Below are 22,483 nucleotides of genomic sequence, written 5' to 3'. Positions count from 1 at the left end.
AGGGCGCCCACCCCGGCGGCCCGCGCGCCCGGCTCGGACCCTGACGCTTCCCGCACTTTCACCCAACGCCAGAGTTCCCTCATGTTCTCTGGGCCTCAGTTTCCACGTCTGGATGACGGAACCGTCGCCTCTACTCCACTGGCTAGCCGGCAGAATGACAGGCGGCAGTGCCCCGGGTCAGCCCGGCGCGTGGCCGCAGCCCCACCGGGCAGGAACAGTGGTTTCATTCATCCAGCAGCTACTTACTGATCGCCTACTTCGAGCCCTGCCCTGGGTGCTGGGGACGCTGTGTGAAAAGCCCTCTTGCAGCTTGCTTCTAGGTTTGCAAAGCACGCTGGCATCTGTTTTCTCACGGCAACCTTGTGAGGTAGATGGAGCAACCAGGATTATTTGGGTTCATTTTGTAGCTGTGGACACTGAGGTGCAATGAGGTTTTAAGGGTCTTGCCCAAGGCGCAAATGGGTACCCAAGGGTGGGTGCCAGCTTGTGCCACAAAAAGCATCCCCCTGGGGTAGAAAGACAGCTCTGGTCCCACAGACCCTTCCCTAGAACAGAGTCCTGTGGGCCTGGTTAGAGCATGGCTCCACTCTGGGGCTGCCTCCCTCTGGGAGATTAGGGATTTGGCTATCCCCTCCATCAAACGGTGAGTGTTAGTGCTTGTCTGAGACATGGCTCCATCCCTCACCCAAATCTTTGGTGAGCAGGACAGTCACAGAGGAGACTGAAATTACAGTCCCTCTAGCTGTCAGAGTTGCTGCCCTGTGACCACCACCAGCAACAACATAGGGTCAGTCAATCAGTCAGTCAATCAATCAACAAACATGTAGCCAGTATGTGTCGTGCAGGGCAGAGACTCACTTATCTGTATCTGTAGGGCCTGGTGCACAGTAGGCCCCTAGCACACAGTGGCTGTTTTGATGATCACCTGCCCCTGGTCCACCTGCATCTTCCGGTGGAGCAGGACGTTTGGGGGCAATAACGATGACAGTGACCCACAGCCTGGCTCACTTTAAACTTAGAGTGAGGAGGACAGGATCCTCAGTGCTGTTCTGCTAGCCCATAGACCTAACCCTGACACCTGCAGGGGGCTTGGGTAGACCTTGAGGTGTCAGCCGCCTACACTACTGTAGGACCTGGGAGAACCAGGGGCAGCCAGTGTCAGGGCGGGGCGGCCCAGCGCTTGGAATCCTGTACCAGCTTCCAGGACACAGAGCCCTTTTGGATCCCCTGAGGACCCTCCTCCTTCTCTTCTTTTTTCTTCCTCCTTCTCTTCCTCCTCTTCCACCTTCCTCCTTTCTCCTTTTCCTCCAGAAAGCCCTCCCCATCTCCTCAGTGAGAAAGCCTCGCAATCTGGGGAGGTCTTCCTTGGTATGATTTGATCTGTCTTCCTCTGATACCCCATGGGAACTGGGGCTTTACGGAACTGGTAGAGAAGTCAGGTGTAAATTGGTATAAACCTCAGTCATGTGGTGTGAGATTGAGCCTCGGTTTCTCCAGTTATAGAACCCAAGTCTTGGCTGCCTTGTCTCTGACTCTGTGGGAGGCAGCAGCCACCCTGGAGGTTCCTGAGATTCTGAAAGGGACGGGTTCCCTGGGAACTCAGGAGGTTTCCACCTGAAGTTCCCCTCAGTCCTGGGGGTCAGATAACTTATATGACTCAAGACAACTCTAGAATATTTGTTCTTCTATTTCTCCACACAGGTGGATGGTTTCTGGGTCCACATGGCTAAGTAGAGGATGAAGCCCACCTCTGCAGTCTCCTCGCCAGAGGCCTGTAAAGCAGCCCGCCAGGGCGAGAAGAGTTGCCCTGTCTGCCAGGCCTGGGGAGAGGTCTCAGGTCCAGGGTCTGGTTTAGGATCTGGGCCAGCACCTGGGCTAGGGCCTGGTGCTATTCCAGGGCCTGGACCGGGGCCTAAAGCTATTCCAGTACCTGGGACTGGGGCGGGAGCTGGTGCCACTTTAGGAGCTGGACCAGGTGTAGGGCCTGGGCCAGGAGCTGGGTCAGTACCTGGTCTAGGGGTTGGGTCAGTACCTGGGCCAGGAACTGGGCCGGTACTTGGGCCAGGAGCTGGGTCGGTACCTATTCTAGGAGCTGGGTCAGTACCTGGTCCAGGAGCTGGGTCGGTACCTGGGCTAGGAGCTGGGTCAGTATCTGGGCCAGGAGCTGGGTCGGTATCTGGGCCAGGAGCTGGGTCAGTACTTGGGCCAGGAGCTGGGTCGGTACCTATTCTAGGAACTGGGTCAGTAACTGGACCAGGAGCTGGGTCAGTACCTAATCTAGGAGCTGAGTTGGTATCTGTATCAGGAGCTGGGTCAGTACCTGGGCCAGGAGCTGGGTCAGTACATACTCTAGGAGCTGAGTCAGTACCTAGAGCAGGAGCTGGCACAGTACCTGGGTCAGAAGCTGGGTCAGCACCTGGACCAGAGCTAAGGCCTGGGCCCAGACGGGGATCTGGGACTGGGCCCAAACCCAGCGAGTCAACAACAACCTCATCATCAGCACCACAGCAGAAGACTCAAGCCAAACCCACAAAGGCTCCTAAGCAGAAAGTTCTGGTGACTGGAGGAGGAGGCTACCTGGGCTTTAGCCTGGGATCCACCCTTGCCAAGAGTGGCGCTTCTGTCATTCTGCTTGACCTCCGCAGACCTCAGTGGGAACTGTCCTCGGGGACTGAGTTCATCCAGGTACAGGGTCGACAGTGCAGACGACCGGTGGTGGTGGTGGTGGGCGGGGGACAGTGTCTGGTGTGAAACCAGTGGTGTGGAGTTTGAGGGCACAGGCTCCAGAGTCAGGCTGTGTGAGCTTCAGCTCTAGCTCCCGTGCTTCCCAGCTGGGCAACTTGGCCACAAGGCTCCACATTGCAGAGCTTCCACATCCTCATCCACAGAAAGGGGACAAAATAACATTTACTTCACAGGGTCTCATGGGGGGTCAACAAGACAGTGCATGTAAACACTGCACAGCCCCTGTGACCCAGAGAGTGTGAGAAATGGGGACGGGGATGCGGATGAGGATGCCCTGTGGAATCACAGTGAATCCTGCCCCACTAGCCTTTCCTGAAACTGCAGAGGCTCGGCCTGAGCTGGGTCAGGGTCCAGCTCTGGGACTATGCCAGGCACCGAGTTGCTATCTTTCTTGCCTTGGACTTGAACCCCCACCCCAGCTCTTACCTCTCTGCTTCAGGCTGATGTCCGAGATGAAGAAGCCCTGTACCGCGCCTTCGAAGGAGTGGACTGTGTCTTCCATGTGGCCTCCTATGGAATGTCTGGTGCTGAGAAGGTGAGCCCTCACACACAATACTTGGAGTTGGACAGAGGGGTTTCCAGTCCTGGATCTGCCCACCACACTCCCTCATGCCCAGGTATTCCTTATCACTCTTTCCCTACTCTAGAAAGGAGGGGAGCTTCCCCTAAAGTCCAAATACCAGTCCTGCCACTTGCTAGCTGTGTGATTTAGGGCAAGTTACCTTAACGTCTCTGAGCCTCTCTTTCCTCATCTGGAAAATGAGGATATTGCTACTGCTTATATCACAACCACTTCAGTGAACAGTGTGACAACATCCATCAAAACATACATATACCCTTTGACTTGGCAATTGCACATGTATTTGCAGCATTGTTTTTAAAAACAAAACACTGGAAATAACCTAAGTGCCCATCAGCTGGGGACTATGTAAATAAATTGTATTGTACCCACACAATGAAACGCCATGTAACTGTTCAAAAGAATGTAGTGATTTAATGTGCACTGATAACACAACAATCGCCAAGGTGCAAAATGATGTTTGGTATGCTCCTGTTTGTTTAAGAAAAAAAAAAAAGCCTGGCTCGGTGGCTCAGCCTATAATCCCGCACCTTGGGAGGCTGAGGTGAGTGGATTGCCTGAGCCCGCGGGTTCGAGACCCGCATGGGCAACTTGGTGAGACCTCATCTCTACAATAAATCAAAAAATTAGCTGGGTTAGCACACGCCTATAGTTCCAGCTACTTGGAAGGCTGAGGCGGAAGGATCTCTGAAGCCCCAGCAGGTCGAGGTTATGGTGGCCAGGAGCGTGGGATTGCACTCCAGTCTGGGCGACAGAGTGAGACTCCAACTCAAAAAAAATAAAGAAAAAAGAAAAAAAAAAGCTAGGGTTTGCACCAGTGCTTATGTAAGAAAACAAGAAAGCTAGAGTAAATGCTTATTTCTATATTCACACATACTTATGTGCTGATATTAAATAAGCATAACTTATCTCTAGAAACACACAAAACTTAATAGTGGTTGCCACTGGAGAGGAAAAACGAACACTTGAAATCAGGAATGGAAGGAAAATTTCCTTTTCACTGTATCACTTTTTTACAGTTTTAATTTTTAAATTTTTTTTTTTTAGTTAGGTCTCTGTCACCCAGACTGGAGTGCAGTGGCACTAGCATAGCTCACTGCAGCCTTGACCTCCTAGGCTCAGGCATTCTTTCTGCCTCAGCCTCCCAAGCAGCTAGGACTACAGGTATGTGCCACCATACCTGGCTTTGGTAGAGACAAAATCTTGCCATGTTGCCTAGGCTGGTCTTGAACTCCTGGGCTCAAGCAATCCTCCTGCCTTGGCCTCCCAAAGTGTTGGGATTATAAGCATGAGCCACCATATCTGACTCTGTTTGAATTGTTTTAAAACTTGTGATTGTATTGCCTATTAAACAAAAACAACCACAACAAGACAAATATCATTTAAAATATCATTTACAAATAAATCTGGAACCCACCTCCTGCCATTGTTGTGAAAATTAAATGAGATCTGGGATCAGAAAACTCTCACCCTGTCCCTGGCTCACAAGAACCTTCATTGCGGCTCTGCTGTTTTTGTTTGTTATACCTCGTGCTCCTCCCTAGAGCACGGACAGTATTGATATGTCCATCCTACAGATAAGGAAACTGAGGCTTCAAGAGCAGGAAAATGATCCAACAGGTTTTAGCCCCTCTTCTGTTTCAAGCACTGTGCCAGGTCCTCCCAAATGTTTGGATCCTGCCAACCACCCAGGGGCCAGCCCCTACTTTACAGATGAGGGAGCTGAGGGTCAGAGCAGAGCCAGAGGGTTGCCCAGGGAAATGTTAGCAGAGCTGGCCACCCGCACTGCCTGTGGGCCTCTCGGGATCCCTACCTCTGAGCTGGACGTCCTGCTGCCCTCAGCCCACCTGACTCCAAGCCCAGCCTTCCAGCCCCAGCGGCAAGGCATGGGGAGCACCATGAACTTCTCGCCTCCATCTTGTCTTTTAGCTGCAAAAAGAGCAGATTGAGTCTATAAATGTCGGAGGCACCAAACTAGTGATCGATGGTAGGCGCTCAGAGTTGGGTGTGACCTGCTGTGTGCTTCCTCCTTCTCTCCCCCCTCCTGACGCAGGCCCAGCTCCCCGGGGGCCAAGGCTGGGGTCAGAGATGGGATCCTCCTGTCCACTCCAGCAATGGCCTGTGGGCAGCATGTCCTTCCTGAACTGCAGATCTGCCCAGGGCCCTGTCCCTGACATGGGTGTGTCAGCAGGGCCTTAGCAGGCCTGGGACACGGGGCCAGAGTTAGGGCTTAGGGGCTGGAGGAGGAAAAATCGCTGAAGCGCCAAAATCAAAGACTCATGTTTGGGCTCCCTGGGCATGTCCTGCATCCTGTTTTTCTCTCTGATTCTCGAGTGTCTTGTTTCTGTCCCCACTGACTGAGACTTTCCTCTGATCTATTCCTGGCAAGGCAGCTCAGGGGCCAAAGCTACACTGAGAAGGAATTATGAGCAAACCTGGCTCCAGGGGCCCATGGAGCAGAGAGTTGACCCCCAGCCCACGTTAAAGACAGGAGGCCCTTCGCCTCCCAGCAGTGCTGGGTTCTGGGAGGGTCCCGGGCCATGATGTGTGTTGAAGACTGAGTAGAAATCTGTGGGTTCACCCAAGGAGGTCTTGTGGACACCTCCTCAGCAGACTCCCTGCTCACACTCAGCCCCGTGTATGTGTCTGTGTCTCTGTGCATGTGTGTGTGTTGCTGTGTGCATCTGTCCCTGAAGTCTGCGTGCGCCAGCGCGTTCCGAGGCTCGTCTACACCAGCACCGTCAATGTTGCATTTGGTGGAAAACCCATAGATCAAGGCGATGAGGACTCCGTGCCATATTTCCCACTGGACAAGGTACTCAACTTCCAGGAGAGGTGGGCTGGAACCCACAACCCGAAGAGTAGGGATGAGTAAAGGCAGGGTGAGTCCTAGCAGGAATGGGACCCTGGAAATGGGTGGTACAAGCCGCTTCTGTTTCAGCTGATCATGCCCGTGGGGGCTTTGAAATCAGAGAGACCTGGCCTTGAGACCCCAGCCTGGCCACTTTCTACCTATGTGACCCTGAGTGAGTCACTGAAGAACTCTGAGCCTCTGTTTCTCCATCCCTGCATGATTGCTACGGGGTGGTGGAGAACAGGAAATGAGATCACGTGTGTGAAAACGCCATGTGAGCCCTACAGGGTAACATGTAACTATAAGAAATTCATCCAGAGTGTGTCTAGCAATAGCCTCAGAGGGCAGGCATTTGGGGCTGGCAGGAGCCTCCCTGAGTGAAGGTGCCCCTGGTCATTGCCACTGTTCTGAGTCCAGTGCTCCTCAGCTCCTGTGGCTGTGGAAGGAGGCACACTTTCCTCCCACCCAGAGAGAGAGGAAGGGCAGTGGGACTCAATGCCTGGTCATGCCCCAGTGAGAGCTCCCAGAATCCAACCTCCATGTGGTCCGAAGGGAAGGTGTGACTGGGAACAGTGGCTCATGTCTGTAATCCCAGCACTTTGGGCAGCTGAAACTGGAGGATTGCCTGAACCCAGGAGTTTGAAATCAGCCTGGGCAACATAGGGAGACCTTGTCTTTACAAAAAAAATTTAAAGATTAACTGGGTATGGTGGCATGTACCTACAATCCCAGCTATTTGGGAAGATGAGGTGGAAGGATCACCTGATCCCAGGAAGTTGAGACTCCTACTCAAAACAAAAACTCGATGGAGGGAAGGAGCAGCCCTGGGGTGTTGCTGACCCCGCCTGGGGTCTCTGTTCTCTCTGTCCTCTGGCAGCACATGGACCACTACTCCCGAACCAAAGCGATCGCTGACCAGTTGATCCTCATGGCCAATGGGACACCTCTCCCAGGTGAGTATCGAGGGGCTCTGTTTACACCAAATTTGCCAGTCCACTGCTGCCACCACTGAAATGCATGTGTGGTTCTAGCTTTTAGCTGACATGTGTCTGAGGCCCACCGTCCTTCCAAAGGACAATTCCAGGACCTGGGCCATCCCTCATGAAACGAATTCTGAGCACCAGTGGTGATACCTCCTGGAACAAGCCAGGCCAGTGTCTGCCCTCACATTGCTTGGGGTCTGGTGAGGAAGAGACGTGGGCTAACACAAGTCTAGCTCTCTTCTCTGCTGCATAGGAGCAGATCCAGTTTTAGAGACCCTCTTTAAATAAAAGAAAACAAAATGAGAAATAAGGAATGAAGTATAGCACTTTGGAAGAACTGTGCAAGGGAGGGGTCCTAATGCTTGACCTTAATAACTTCCCAGAAAACTCTACCTCAGCTGCCTTATTTTATTGCCTCTTCTGGTTGTAGGGAAGTAATAGAATATGAATAGTCCAAGCTGGGCATGGTGGCTCATGCCTGTAATCCCGGCACTTTGGGAGGTCAAGGCCAGAGGATTGCTTGAACCCAGAAGTTCAAGACTGGCCTAGGCAACATGGCAAGATCCCATCTCTACAAAAAATCAAAAGATGAGCAGGATGTGATGGCACATGCCTGTAGTTCCAGCTACTCGGGAGACTGAGGAAGAAGGATCACCTGAGCCCAGGAGGTCGAGGCTGCAGTGGGCTGTGATTATGTCACTACACCCCACCCTGGGTGACAGTGAGATCCCAATTCAAAAAAAAAAAAGGAATGTGACTAGTCCATACCTATTTAGTGCTGACTACATGCTGAATTCTATTTTGTGTGCTAATTTTTCTTTTTTTTCTTGAAAATAAAATTCTTAATCTCATATTTTCTCTTTCTTAATTATTTATTTATTTATTTATTTATTTATTTATTTATTTTAGTCTGAGTCTCACTCTGTCACCCAGGCTGGAGATCAGGTGATCCTTCTACCTCAGCCTTCCAAGTAGCTGGGGCTACAGGTGTATGCCACCATGCCTGGCTACTTCTTTTTTTTTTTTTTAATTTATTGTAGAGATGAGGTCTTGCCTAGTTTCCCGGGCTGGTCTCAAACCCCTGGGCTGAGGCAATCCTCTCGTCTCCACCTCCCAAAGTGCTGGGATTACAGGTGTGAACTACCATGCCCGGCCCTTTCTTTTTTCCCCTCCCTCCCTCTCTTTCTCTCTTTCTCTCTCGCTCGCTCTCTCTCTCTCTTTCTTTCTCTCTCTTTTTTTTTTTTGAGTCGAGGTCTCACTGTTGCCCAGACTGGAGTGTAGTAGAATGAGCACGGCTCACTGCAGCCTTGACTTCCTGGGTCAGGCAATCCTTCTGCCTCAGCCTTCTGAGTAACTGGGACTACTGGTGTGTGTTACAACACCCAGCTAACTTTTTTATTTTTATTTTTTGTAGAGATGAGGTCTGGCTATGTTGCCAGACCTTAAAGTCCTGGGCTCAAGCACTCCTCTCACCTTGGCCTCCCAAAGTGCTGGGATCACAGGAGTGAGCCACCATGCCCAGCTCTCTTTTTTTCTTTATCTACTTTTCCCTTTTTAAAAATTTTATTTCATATTTCTCTTTTTTTCTTTTTATGAACTTTCTTCCCACAGATCACATGCTAATTTTATATGCAAAAGTCTAATTAACTCTTCACAACATCCCTTTTAGGTAAGAACCTGAGGTATCCCTTGATTTCCAAACTCAGGAGCCAAATCTATTCATAAATTCCTTGCTATCCAAACTATGACTACTTGTTTTCTAAAACTAGGAAACTAAAAAGAATCAGATGACTTGGTTTCCCTTCTCCATCAAAACTATCTAAACCTGGGAGCCAAATGGATTTGGAGAACAAAGGATGCTTAAAATAATAATCCCCAGCCAGGCGTACCTGTAATCCCAGCACTTTGGGAGCCAGAGGTGAGAGGATTATCTGAGTCCAGAGCTTCAAGACCAGCCTGGGCAAATTGGTAAGATCTCATCTCTATAATAAATCAAAACATTAGCTGGGTGTGGTGGCATGCATCTGTGGTTCCAGCTACTTGGAAGGCTGAGGTGGAAGGATCACCTGAACCCAGCAGGTCGAGGCCATGGTGGCCGTGAGCATGCCACTGTGCTCCAGCCTGGGTGATGGAGTGAGACTCCAACTCAAAAAAAAAAAAAAAAACCCAATTCACAGGTGAGAAAACTGAGATTAATTGACTTCTCTCAAGATCACACAGCTATTAGATGCTAGAGGAGGGAATTGAAACCCAGGGGAGTCTAACACCAGAGCCTGGGTCTAACCACTCTGCAACACTGCAGCCACAGCTGAGTGGGTTCCACAGTATGGGCTCTTTTCCTTAAAATCTTCTCCACTCACCCCTTATCACCCTGGACCTGTCAGACCTTGACCCGCTGATCCTTGACCGGATGCGGTTGAATTCTCTGCCTGGGGCCTCCCAGCAGCCTGCATGCTGGACACCTAATCCTTTGGTCAAGAATTATTTATACGAGCATCCCCAGCTTTCCATAGTCAGGAGAGTCATGGATACCCAGGCCTGGCCCCTCCATGGAGTGGCTGCCCAGTGCCCCGCCTGCCAACGTCAGCGGCAACCTGATCACCCCCCACCATGCCCAGGTGACCTAGAGTTTAAAATTAGCTGCAGGCTGTTTACAGAAAAGCTCACCCAATACCTGCCTTCCAGGAGTACAGCCACAGGCACGCTGGGTCATTTCCACTCCCTTCGCAAGTGCTTCTAACTCAGCACAGAGGGTCCTGGTTATGGGAGCCGAGGCCTGAGGCATCCAGATCCCAGCCCAGTGTGTCAGTGCAGCTGATACTCCTGTCTCTGGGTATGTTAGTGTCTTATGACTGCCATGACAAATTACCACAAATTAGGTAGCTTAAGACAACAGAAATGTCTTCTCTCACCTTCCTGGAGTCCAGAGTCTGAAATCAAAGTGTCAGCTGGGCTATGCTCCCTCCAAAGGCTCTAGGGAGGGTCCTTCCTTGCCTCTTTCAGCTTTTGGTGGCCCCAGGCATTCCCTGGCCGTGGCTGTAAAACTCTAATCCTTGCCTCAGTCTTCATATGGCCTTCTCCTCTCTTCTATTGGTCTCTCCTCTGTGGGTCTTTATTTTATTTTAGTTTAGTTTTTGAGTTGATGTCTCACTCTGTCACCCAGGCTGAAGTGCAGTGGCACAATTAAGGCTCACTGCAGCCTCGACCTCCTAGGCTCAGGTGATCTTCCTGCCTCAACCTCCTGAGTAGCTAGGATTGACTACAGATGTGCACCACCACGCCCAGCTACTTTTCAAAAAATTTTTTTGCAGAGACGAGATCTTGTTATGTCTTCCAGGCTGTTCTCAAACTCCTGGGTTCAAGCAGTCCTCCTGCCATGGCCTCCCGAAGTGCAGGGATTACAGGCATGAGCCACAGCAACCCGCCTAGTTTGATTTAGGGCCCACCTGGATAATCCAAGATGATCTCATCTCCTTAGCTTAATTACATCTGGGAAGATCGTTCTTCCAAATAAGGTCACAGTCTGGGATGTGGGCATGTCTTTTTGGGGACCACCACTCAACACACTGTGTTGGGCTTCATTGTGAAGTGGGAGGGTTGGAAGATGTCGCAGTTGGTGTTTGATTACTACCCAGAGACCCCTGCCCTGGCTCATTTATGGGGGAATGGGAACTCATTTGAAAGGATGTGGGCTAGCTTCTAGAAAACAGATTTCCAGAAAAATGACAACCAGGGCTCAGAAAGGACAGTGTTGGGGCAGCTTCAGGAACCTGGGAGGCAAGAGCTGATGATCAAAACTTCCTGAGGAGACCCTCAGGGTCATTTTAGGTCCCAGTACCTATGCTGTTGAGAGTCCCACCCTTGGGTGAGAATATCACATGACCAACATCTAGACTGATAGTATCCCCAAGACTTAGCACAGAAGGGAGAGTTCCCCAAAGGAAGGCAGGCTGATAGTTGTAAAAGATGGTCAACACTGGGCTTTTTATACCAGGGTACGGTCCCTCAGGGAACTTGAGCCTCGGGAGGAAAAGCATAACATCTCTCAAGGGGCTCCATTTCAGTTAGGATGTTGGAGCTGGAAGTAGATTAATTTATAAAATAAGTAATTTAAAATCTTTTTAAAAATTTCTTAAAAGAATAAGTTTGGGTTGGCACAGTGGCTCATGCCTGTAATCCCAGCACTTTGGGAGGCTGAGGCAGGAGGATTGCTTGAGCCCAGGAGGTTGAGGTTGTGGTGAGCCGTGATCATGCCACTGCACTCACTCCAGCCTGGGCAGAGTAAGACCCCCTAGCTTAAAAAAAAAAAAAAAAAAAGAGTAAGTTCTGTTGTTCTGTGGCATTAGAGGTGACTATAATTAACAAGTATTTATTGTATATTTTCAAATAGTTAGAAGAGCAGAATTAGAGTGTTTCCAACACAAAGAAATGATAAATGTTTCAGGTGACAGATAAGCCAATTACCCTTTTTGCTCATTACACCTCATATATGTGTACTGAAGCATCACATGGTACTCCATTAAATATGTACAATTATTATGGATCAAAATAATAATAAAAGAAAAGATTTAATCTTAAACACAAATGAATTATGGAAATGAATGGAAAATTTTGTAGGTTTCTGAAGGCAAAATTTAAAATAAATATATCTATGGCAGCCCCCGGACTGTACCCCAGATGCCCCCGGGAGATACATGTTCACCCACTTCCACTGCTGGGGATCCGCCAGCAGAGAATTTGGAAAGCCTGGACCAAGCTCTGTTGTGGTCTGGGGAACTGTGCTGGGATGGAGGGGCAAAAGGAGAGCAGACCCCAGGCCTTGTATGTGGCTCTTGTCTTCTATTTCCCCACTCACTGTTTAGAAGATAAAACAGCTGCTGCCACTGCCAAAGCACCCATTTTCCCAGTGAGGAAACCAAGGCTGAGTGAGTTGAAAGGCACAGTCCATTGTTAGTTTTAGTCTTTTTTAATTTTTGAGTCATGGTCTCACTCTGTCATTCAGGCTGGATGCAATGGCACAATCACAGCTCACTGCAGCTTCAACTTCCTGGGCTCAGGCAGTCCTCCTGCACTAGCCTCCCAAGTAGCTGGGACTGCAGGTGTGCGCCACCACACCCAGCTAATTTAAAAAATTTTTTTCTCGCTATGTTGCCCAGGCTGTTCTTGAACTCCTGGGCCCAAGCAATTATTCTGCCTCTGCCTCCCAAAGTGCTGGAATTACAGGCGTGAGCCATTGCACCTGCCCCGCTGTTAGTCTTATACCACCGAGAAGCAGAGGTATTAGTGGACAAGGCTTCGGTTTGGGTCCTCACCTCAGTTCCACCATGCTGAACTGTATGACTCTAAGCAAATCACATACCTTCTCTGAGACTTGGTTCTCCGATCTGTAAAACAGGCATAACAGCTCCCACCTCATAGGTTTGCCTTGAGGAAAAATACCCTGTCTTACCAGAGTGCCAGTAGTATAGTAGGACCTCTCTGAAAATCCTCATCTATTAGATATCGGCTAGATGGTCCTTACCTAACCAATGATTAGAAACAGAAAAAGAACAAGAGCTATTGGCATGAGGGAGTGTGGGGCTGCATGCATCTGTGAAATGGGCACAGTGGGACTCTTAGGGTTGTCGAGGAAATCATTCTGTCAAGTGCTTGGTAAACTCTCTCGGGCCATGCAGATGTTTGCATATGGGTTTTACCTTTGTTCCTGGCCTGTGAGCACTGTGAGGCAGGGACCATTTCTTGGTCATCCTTACATTCTTCACAACATCCATCTGGGGTGGGAGATGAGGGTGGGGGTGGGACTCTGAGTGGTGTTTATTGAATGACTAACAGATTGACTTAGAGAATAACTCATTGAATGAAGAAACCCCAGAGCCTTCCCCTCTAACCTGTCCAGGTAAAAACCAGGAGATGTAGACGCCTTTCTCTCTCTCTCCCTGCTGGGCTGCTCCTCCCCAGGCCCCTGACCACCCTGCCTTGTGTCCTAGGAGGAGGCACTCTTCGGACGTGTGTGCTCCGGCCCCCCGGGATCTACGGCCCTGAAGAGCAGAGACATCTGCCCCGTGTGGCGGTATGTTGCTCCGGCCTTCAGGACCTGAGGCAGAGGAGGAACCCAGCTGACACACACGGTGATCGGGCCTCCCAGCCCGTGGTCACTGTGTCAGTTTCAAGGCAGAGCATCCCAAGCCTGGGGTCCTCTGTTCTGGGACAGAACCCTGCCCCCACCGATCTGTGGGACCTTCAGGCCTACCAGGAACAGAGGCTCTCAGTGTGTGCCAGCCTGTCGCAGGCAGGGGTTGGGATGACATGGAGCTGTGACCCCAAAGAGACAGAGGGCATTGCCCCTGGTCACATGTGGGCTCCTTGAGGGCTGGATGGTTCATTCCGGGCTGGCAGCATGAGGGTCTGCATGCAGGAACCTCTCTCTAGAGAAAGCTGGGTGCCAGGAATATTGCTGCAAGGGGCTCTAGGCCTGTCCTCAAATTTCTCAGGGAGACATATATCACAGTCACAGCTCCAATATGCTAAGGACTGTGGAGAGGGGAGTGTGAGAAGATGGCCCAGCAGGGAAGGCCCAGGAGGGCTTCCTGGAGGAGGTGATGCCTGTGCCGTTTGGAAAGAAAAAAAGGAATTAGCCAAGGATATTGGGTGGTAGAGAGAAGATGGCCGAATAGAGGAGGCAGTTTGGGCACAGACTTGGAAGTGAGAAAGATTATGGTCAGTTTGGGAAGTAGCAGGAGGTCTTTGTGGTCGAATCTGATCTGGGAGTGCAGGGTCATGGGGGAGCCGTAGAGTTATTAGGGGAGGGAAGCTTCAGCCTGTAGTTTCAAAATATTCCTCTGCTGGAGGATGTCCATTTTTTTTAAGTTAACTGTGTTCTTCCTCAAGGAATGTGGGGTCAACCCCAGTGACTCTCTCCCCTATTCACTCACTTATTCATTCAACACGTGCTTACTAAGCTCCTACTATACACCTGGTACTATCTGTTCTAAAGTTGGGGACAGATCCGTGAACAAAACAGACTCCTCCTTTGTGGAGATCAGTAATACACAACCAATGTGTAGTTGTAAGGTATGTTCGAAGGCGCCAGGCCTTGTGGAGAAAGGGAGGTCGTGGAGCAGGGTGAGTATTGTGGACTTGCTGGGGTGTCAAGGGAGTCCCAGTTGGAAGGAGACACTTGAGCATTCACGTGGTGGAGGTGACAGAGTGCCCTGTGCTGGCTGCTTGGAGGAAGAGATTTCCAGGCAGAGGGAACAGCTCACCCAAAGCCCTGAGAATCTGCTGAAGAGGCTGTGAGGCTGTAGCAGAGTGAGTGAGGGGCCTTAGCAGAAGGTAAAGTCACAGAGTAGCTGGGGCCAGGCCGGAAAGGGCTTGTTGGTCATTGTCAGGACTTCAGCTTCCAGCCTGGCAGGGTGGGCGCCTAAAAGGTTCTGACCCAGGGACAGACATGGTCAGACATCGGACTTAAAAGGATCTCCCTGGCCAGGCATGGTGGTGCACACCTGTAGTCTCAACTACTGAGGAGGATGAGTTGGGGGATCACCTGAACCCAGGAGGTTAAACCTGCAGTGAGCTGTGATCGTGCCACTGCACTCCCCCTGGACCACAGAGGGAGACCTTGTCTCTAAAAACAAAAGAAAATAATTCCTGTGATCCAGGTGCTTATTTAAAAATAAATTAATATGGAAATAATAAAATTAAATTAAAGAAAAAGAAAAGGATCCCCCAGATATACAGAGAACAAACCGCAGGGGCTGAGGATGGACAGGCGGGCCCAGTTAGGAAGCGACTGTGGTGTCCAGGTGAGAGAGGAGGGCGGCCATCCAGTGGTTGAATTCTGGACAGATTTTAAGGGTTGAACCAGAGCTGGAGTTGCAGGGGGGTTGGACGTGGTGTGTGAGAGGAAGTCCAAGAAGGCTCCAGGGTTTCTAGCTGTGCAGGAGAGTGAAAGAGGAGTCTGCTGGGAAGGGAGGGAGGCCACTGAACAACCAGGTGTCGATGTCGTAAGGCAGTGATTTCCTGAGTCTTGGGTGGAGGGGCCTGGCCTGGAGTTAGAAACTGGGGAGCTGTGAGCATGTGGGCGAAGTGTGAAGCCGCTCCAGGCTTGAGCCTGCGTTTACCACCCTTTCCCCTCCCCCAGAGCCACATCAAGAGGAGGCTGTTCATGTTCCGATTTGGGGACCGCAGGACACGGATGAACTGGGTTCACGTGCTCAATCTGGTGCAGGCACATGTACTGGCAGCAGAGGCCCTCACAGCAGCCAAGGGCTATGTGGCCGTGAGTTTCCGGGCCATGCCCCTCCCATGTTCCCCCCCGGGGCTGCAGGCAGGGTGCCCCATCCCTAGGGGATTCCTGGTCCACACACAAATTTTTTTCTCCAAGTTATGATGGCCGGTGGGGTTGTCAGCCCAGGGAAGCTTGGGGGGTGATGGGGGGCTGGGCATTTTCTCAAATGAAGAAACTGAGGTAGAGAGAGGTTAAGCAATCCATCACAGGGAGTGGCTCACATCTGTCCCCAGACCTGGGAACTGCTTAAGAGACCTCGGGTTGGAACAATTTCGGGGCGCCACCTAGAGGGGCGGGGTCAGGCTGTGGCAAATGCCTGATGGTCCCCTCCCACGCGTCCCCTTCAGGGTGGGCAGGCGTACTACATCAACGACGGGGAGAGCGTCAACCTCTTTGAGTGGATGGCCCCGCTGGTAGGTGCCCAGATGCCCATACCCACCCCGAGTGAGAAATCTGGGGTCCCCATTCTTCTCTTTCTGCCCTTTCCTACTTCCAAAAAGTCTTAAGATTTTACATGGAAACCAGCTCTGAGCCAGGTGTGGTGGCTCATGCCTGTAATCTCAGTGCTTTGGGAGGTGGAGGCAAGAGGACTGCCCGAGCCCAGGGGTTCAAGACCAGCCTGGGCAGCATGGTGAGACCTCGTCTCTGCAATAAACCAAAAAATTAACTGGGTGTGGTGGTGCATGCCTATGGTTCTACCTACATGGAAGGCTGAGGCAGAAGGATCGCCTGAGCCCAGCAGATCAAGGCTGCGGTGGCCATGTCGTGCCACTGCACTCCAGCCTGGGCGACAGAGTGAGACTCCAATTCAAAAATAATAATAAATAAATAAATAAACCAGCTCTGGCTACAGTGTCCACTGAGTGGCATTGGAACTGGCTGAAGCTGGGTTGTGGCTGACCTTTGTTGTATGCTCTCCCACTTTGCCATAGTTTCCTTCCAGACTGCCTCTTGATTTGTGTTGACTTCTAGCCCTGAGCAGTTTTGCTTATGGCCTGCCAAACTGTTTTGAGGTTCTGAAGGAGGTAGAGGCAGGTGGACCACAGAACGAGGAAGGTGTCTGGCCCTGGCACCGCCTCTCTGAGCAGCCCAGACTCCCTGGAGCCAGGACTACCTGGAAGGAATAGACCAGAAAACCCAGGGGGACACACCCTCTGGGCTTGCACATCAACTTTGAGTGGCCTTCCAGACTGTGGTGAGAAGCCAGCCTGACCCAGCCCACAAAAGAGTTGCCTTTTTCTCCGGTTTTTGTACCCACAGAGGTTTTTTTTGTTGTTGTTCTGTTTAAATAACAGCTTTATTGAGATAGAATTCCCATGCCATCCAGTTCATCTACTTAAAGCATATTCAGAGTTGTGTGATATCACCATAATTGATGTTAGAACATGTCATCGTTCCCAAAAGACCAAAGCCTGTTTCCTTTAGCCATCCCCTGCCCTTTGCCCTCTTCAGCCGCCTACTGGTTCTATCTATGGATTTGCCTGTTCTGGACATTTCCTACAAACGAAGCCATAGAATATGCGGCTTTTTGTGCTGGCTTCTTCCACTTAGTTTTCAAGGTTCATCCATGTTGTATCATGGATCGTATCACTCCTTCTATTTTTTTTTTTTTTTGAGTTAGAGTCGCCATCACCCAAGCTGCAGTGCAGTGGCATGCTCACAGCCACCACAGCCTTGACCTGCTGTGCTCAGGTGATCCTTCTGCCTCAGCCTTATAAGTAGATGGAACCACAGGCATGCGCCACCACACCTGGCTAATTATTTTATTTTTATTGTAGAGATGAGGCCTCACCATGTTGCTCAGGCTGGTCTCAAACCCATGAGCTCAGGCAATCCTCTTGTCTCTGCCCCCCAGAGTGCTGGGATTACAGGCGTGAGGCACCGTGCCTGGTGCTAATTTTTTTTATTGCCAGAAAACATTCCATTCTATGGATATACCACATTTTGTTTTAACCATTCATCAGCTGATGGAAATTTGGGTTTTTCGGGCTGTTATGAATAGTGCTGCTATGAACATTCATGTACTTGTTTTGTGTGGTCATGTGTTTTCCTTTCTCTGGGTATACATAGGGGAACCCCTCAAAAAACTGGAATTATTTTTTGGAAGACTGGCTCCTTGTAGTGCAGGCTTCCTCTGCTAGATCAGTGTTCCAGGAACCCATTGGCATCAGTGTACCAGCTAACGTTGTTGTGAGAGGCTGGATTCAACTTCAGTGATTTTTTTTTTGGAGATTCTTTCAACATGCTTGCCCATTTCATAATGGATGATTTGCAAGCACTCCTGCCCAAACCGCACTGAGAGTTCAGCAGTTTTTGACTAAAACAGCATGACCCCTATCCTCCCTATTCACCTAATCTCACCCCAATGACTTTTTTTTTTGTTTTCCTGGATGAAAAAAGTCCTCAAAAGAAAACATTTTGCCGATGTGGAAGAAGTGAAACAAAAGAACGGCAGAAGCACTAAAAGGCATCCAAATTGATGCATTAAAAAACTGTTTTGAGCAGTGGGAAAGATCTCAATAGGTGTATTGCTTCAGACAGAAAGTACTTTGAAGGTGACTGAAATTTAAACATGTAAGAATAAATACACAATTTTTAAATAAATAAATTCTGGGTGTTTTGGGGTCACCCTCATATACCTAGGAGTGAGATGTGCCGGGTTATATGATAACTTAGGTTTAACCTTTTGAGTTAACCTTTTTATGCCCTTGACGAGCTCAATTTATCCTGTACCAGCTCATCTCTGAATGCATCTCCTACCGCCCTCCACACACATCATGGGCTTTTTTTTCTTCCTTTAATAGCAGAAAAGTCAATTCCAGAAAAATCAGACTGGGTGCAGTGGCTCATGCCTGAAGTCTCTGCACCTTGAAAGGCCAAAGCAGGAGGATTGCTTGAACCCAGGAGTTCAAGACCAGCCTGGGCAACATGAGGAGACCCCGTTTCTAACACAAAAAAATTAAAAATTAGCTGGCCGTGGTGGTCTGTACCTGTAGTCCCAACACGGAAGAGGCTAAGGAGGGAGGGTTACTTGAGCCCAGAAGTCTAAGGCGGTGGTGAGCCGTGATGGTGCCACTGCACTCCAACCTAGGTGACAGAGTGAGACCTCAACAAGAAAGAAAAAAAGAAAGAAAGTGGGGGGGAGAGAAAGAAAAAGAAAGAAAGGTCAAATTCTACATAAGTGCCTTGGAGTGTCTTTAGGTATAGGCAGATGCAAGTGATAACTAAATGATGTGATTAATCCCAAGTTGAAACCCCACACCATGATTTAACTACTACTTGAGTTTTCTGGGTCAAGGTGTGAATTTCATTTCCAGCTGGCACAGGCTGGCTGTGGGCTCTGCCACTGGGGTGGGTGGTGAGGGGCCAGGAGGTACCTCTGCTGGCCTGGGGTAGAGGTATGACCTTTCCACCCTGAACACCTGTTCTCATCTCAGGCCCTGTTTCTTTGCAGTTTGAGAAGCTGGGGTACAGCCAGCCCTGGATCCAGGTACCTACTTCCTGGGTTTACCTGACAGGTAAGGAAAGGCGTACACATCAAAGCCCTCCACCTGTCAGGTGTACCGTGCATTTGAAGTCCAGGGCCAGAATTGAGTGAGGCCAGTGAGGCACCAAGGACACAAAATTTAAGGAGGCCGCTGCAAGTGCCCAATCCCACATTTTCAAGGTCCCAGGAGCAAGTGCCTCCCTAGATTCCATACCCTGGGTGCCTCACTCCCCTCACCCCAACCCAACTTTATCCCACCTGCAAGGCAGGTGTACTGGGCCTATTGTAAAGACGTGGGGACGGAGCCTCTGAGAGGTTAGTGACCTGAGTGAGAAAGTGGGAGAAGCAGGAATCATACCAGGGTTTGGTGAACTCCCTGTGGCCTTGCTGGAAAATGTCATGCCAGTCAGGAGAGAGGGAGCCCTGGAACTGCCCTGTCCCCCAAGGTCACCCTCAAGGTTTTAGGGCTGCTTTTGGACAGGTGAAGTTTCCGTTTTGACCTTAGATTCTCCTCCTGTCCCTGAAGGTCAGTCTCTGCCCCCACCTCGACCCCAACAGTGTGTCCTGGATGCTGCCCTCTGCTCCCACCCCCAGCACCCCTTGCTGGCCTCCTTCCAGCTGGAGCAGGCATCAGGAGTTAAAGTGAGGCCCCTGGTCACCGGCCGCTCTCTCCCCACAGCCGCAGTGATGGAACATGTACATTTGGCCCTGAGACCCATCTGCAGCATCCCACCACTGCTGACGCGGAGTGAGGTAAGTGGCTGCTGCAACCCCTGGCCCTGCTCCCTCCTTTGACACCATGACCCGATGCTTGTCTGAGGTCTCAGAACTCTCCCTGTGGGCCCAAAGCTGGTGATCATCATCCCAACCTCTGGGCTTTTGCCTAGGCTGTGCCCTCTAAGTCTGAAAGGTGACAGCTACAAGCCCCTCCTCACGGTTAATTGTATTCATAAGCAGTTTATTTCTCCTGCCGGAATGGAGACCCCCAAAGGCAGCTTTTGTGATATTCACTGTTGTGAATGCCACCAACCTCACCAACCCTCAACACACAGACACACACCGACATGCACATGCACACACAACCTGGTGGTCCTAGGCTCATTGTTCATGCCTACTGAATAATAAGTATACTTATTACTGTATATAAAATGCTATTCTCTCTCTCTCTCTTTTTTTTTTTTTTGAGACAGGATCTTGCTATGTTGCCCAGGCTGGTTTCCAATTCTTGGGCTCAGGCAACTCTCCACCTCACCACATGTAGTTGGGATTGCATGTGAGAGCCACCATGCCTGGCTCAGAATCTGATTCTTATAATAATGATGAGGCAGGTTTATATTTGCTTAGTTAAAAGCGAGGATGTTTAATCACAGATTGGGAACAGTAATTGGTGGCAGTTGGGGTTATTTGCAAAAATCCTTCCAGTTCACCCTTTCCTTTGATTCTCTCTGATGCCCTGCTAATTTAGGAAGGGTAAACAGAGTATGGTCTTCATTTTATGATGAGAAACTGAGCATCGGAGAAATTAGTGGTTTGTCCAAGGTCATACCATACTGGGATTGGCTTCAGACTCCAAGTGCAGTGCTCACTAACCCCAGGAGTGAGGAGTGAGGGAGAGGAGAATGGGCCACAGAAAGAAGCAGTTACCCGTAGTTTCTCCTTTGAGCCATCCAGACGAGCTGAGGAGAGAGAATGATGCCCATAACAACTATCTCTTGAGTAGTGGCAATATGCCAGGCACTGTGCTTCGTCTCAGTTAATCTTCATTACCATTCTGAGTTGTAGGTTCGACGGTCATCTCCATTTACAAAGGAGGAAACCAGGCACACGGTAAAATAACCTGCCCATGACCGCTCACTTAAGTGGTAGAGCTGAAGTTCAAACGCACACCTACATAATTCCAACCCCTAGCATGTGAAATGCATGAGGAATCACATCCATGTAAAATAGCTGCTGAAGTGTGTCAGGCAGGGACTTGGTTCCCCTCCTTCTTGTCTAACTTGGGGGTTTCCTTATTCAGCTCAGAGGGGAAAAAAATCCTTAACTGGGATTTCTTGGCTGTGCCCTCTTTCGGTCAATCTGGCACACCAACCAGCCCTCTAGTTTGACGTGATAGGCTTCTTTATTGAGCACCTACAGTGTACCAGGCATTCTGCTGAGCGATGGAGACAAGAAGACATAGTCCTTACCCCTGGGGAGCTGGTAGTTCAAAGGGGAAGACAGCCCACTAACCAGGCAACTCAACACGTTGTGATTAGGGCTATACTAGGGGAAACGAACGACAAGGAACTGCAGAGCACACACAGCCAACTCTGAGGAAGTGAGGTAGGCTTCCGAGAGGACGTGACTTCTAAGCCTGAGATCTGAGAATACTGTGGCAGGAGACCCTGCTTATCTAACGTATCTCAGCTGAACTAGGCCTACCCCTGTGTTCGCCAAAGCCCTGCACTTTCTGCCTTGGGGAAAAAAAGGTGGGGGTGGGGGAAGGGCAAGAACTGGCCCCTCCCCTTCTCCCCCTCAAGCCTCCAAGACCAGGGTCCAGCTGAGGAACAAGAAAGAAATGAGCCAGGTAGGAGGGCTTCTCCAGGGCCCAGGATAGCAAGGAAGGCTTTAAGCTAGAATCTGGCTCTGCAGTGTGGACTCGTCACGCAACCTCTCTGACCTTCTTTTTCCAAATATACGCAGAGTAGATAGTGTTAGTACCTCCTTAGAGGAGTAAATGAGGTAAGGTAGAGAGAGGATTTAGCCCAGACCAAGCACAGGGTGTGTGCTTCCTAATTGGTAGCTGTCGTTATCACCCTTGAAGGGGGTGGCGCCCAAGCCATCTGGCAGCAGGAGAAACGCAGCTCAGACCCTGGAGAGTAATCAGTTCTGCTTAATTGAATTCCTCTCTTAGGAAGCTTAGTTAATCAGCTAGAACTTGAAGGCTGTGCCTGGGGTCCGCCTGGCCACAGTTGGTCAGGGACTGGGGGCAGGACGCCAAGGTCGTTTCCTGGAGACATTTTTTCCGGCGGGCGTGCAGCTTCTGGGGGATACCCAAGAATGTATCAAGGGCCTGAGTTCCAACCCCGTGGCAGGCCAGGAAGGGGAATGCAGAGATGAGACCTTTGCTTCTTAGGGACCGAGGAGTTCAGTAGGGTGGGAATTCAGCGGGGCTGGGTGAGGGGCGAGGTTTCAGGAAAGACATCCTGGAAGCGGCGCCCTCCAAGAAAATGGAGAGAGAAGAGAGAAAAACCTCAGGAGCAAGACATACTACGGGGGTCTTTTCAAATAGCTGTGCGGTGGAGGGGACATCCCTCTCTCTCCTCGTTTCCTAAGCAAGATAGAAGATGTGCCTCTCCTGCTAGCCCCGCCCGGGCTGTTCCGCCTCTCCCCGCAGGTGTGCAGCGTGACCGTGACGCACACCTTCCAGATAGCCAAGGCCCGCGCTCAGCTTGGCTACACGCCGGACAAGTTCAGCTTTGCCGACGCGGTGGAGCGATACGTGCAGTCCTCGACCCGGCGGCCCCGCGGCTCCACGGCGCGGGCGCTGCTGCGGCTGCTACTCGGG

At 50.5% G+C, this 22,483-nt stretch overlaps 1 protein-coding gene across 1 annotated transcript in view; it reads left to right on the top strand.

Moving 5' to 3' along the window:
* Positions 1-1,737: 1,737 nt before the first annotated feature.
* SDR42E2 (short chain dehydrogenase/reductase family 42E, member 2) overlaps positions 1,738-22,483 on the top strand; it is a 36,970-nt gene continuing 16,224 nt past the window's right edge. Inside the window, exons 1-12 of the mRNA XM_021714292.1 lie at positions 1,738-1,792; positions 2,501-2,685; positions 3,185-3,280; positions 5,255-5,312; positions 6,022-6,140; positions 7,057-7,132; positions 13,150-13,232; positions 15,303-15,440; positions 15,797-15,862; positions 18,904-18,967; positions 19,616-19,689; positions 22,313-22,478. Coding sequence (XP_021569967.1) covers positions 1,738-1,792; positions 2,501-2,685; positions 3,185-3,280; positions 5,255-5,312; positions 6,022-6,140; positions 7,057-7,132; positions 13,150-13,232; positions 15,303-15,440; positions 15,797-15,862; positions 18,904-18,967; positions 19,616-19,689; positions 22,313-22,478 — 1,180 coding nt within the window. The remainder of the gene's footprint in view (positions 1,793-2,500; positions 2,686-3,184; positions 3,281-5,254; positions 5,313-6,021; positions 6,141-7,056; positions 7,133-13,149; positions 13,233-15,302; positions 15,441-15,796; positions 15,863-18,903; positions 18,968-19,615; positions 19,690-22,312; positions 22,479-22,483) is intronic.

This window comes from Carlito syrichta, unplaced genomic scaffold (assembly GCF_000164805.1).
Source record: "Carlito syrichta isolate Samal-C Ts95f unplaced genomic scaffold, Tarsius_syrichta-2.0.1 Scaffold305573, whole genome shotgun sequence".
NCBI lineage: Eukaryota > Metazoa > Chordata > Mammalia > Primates > Tarsiidae > Carlito > Carlito syrichta.
The sequence above is the reverse complement of the archived record's forward strand: the minus strand, read 5'-3'. Positions and strand labels throughout refer to the sequence as shown.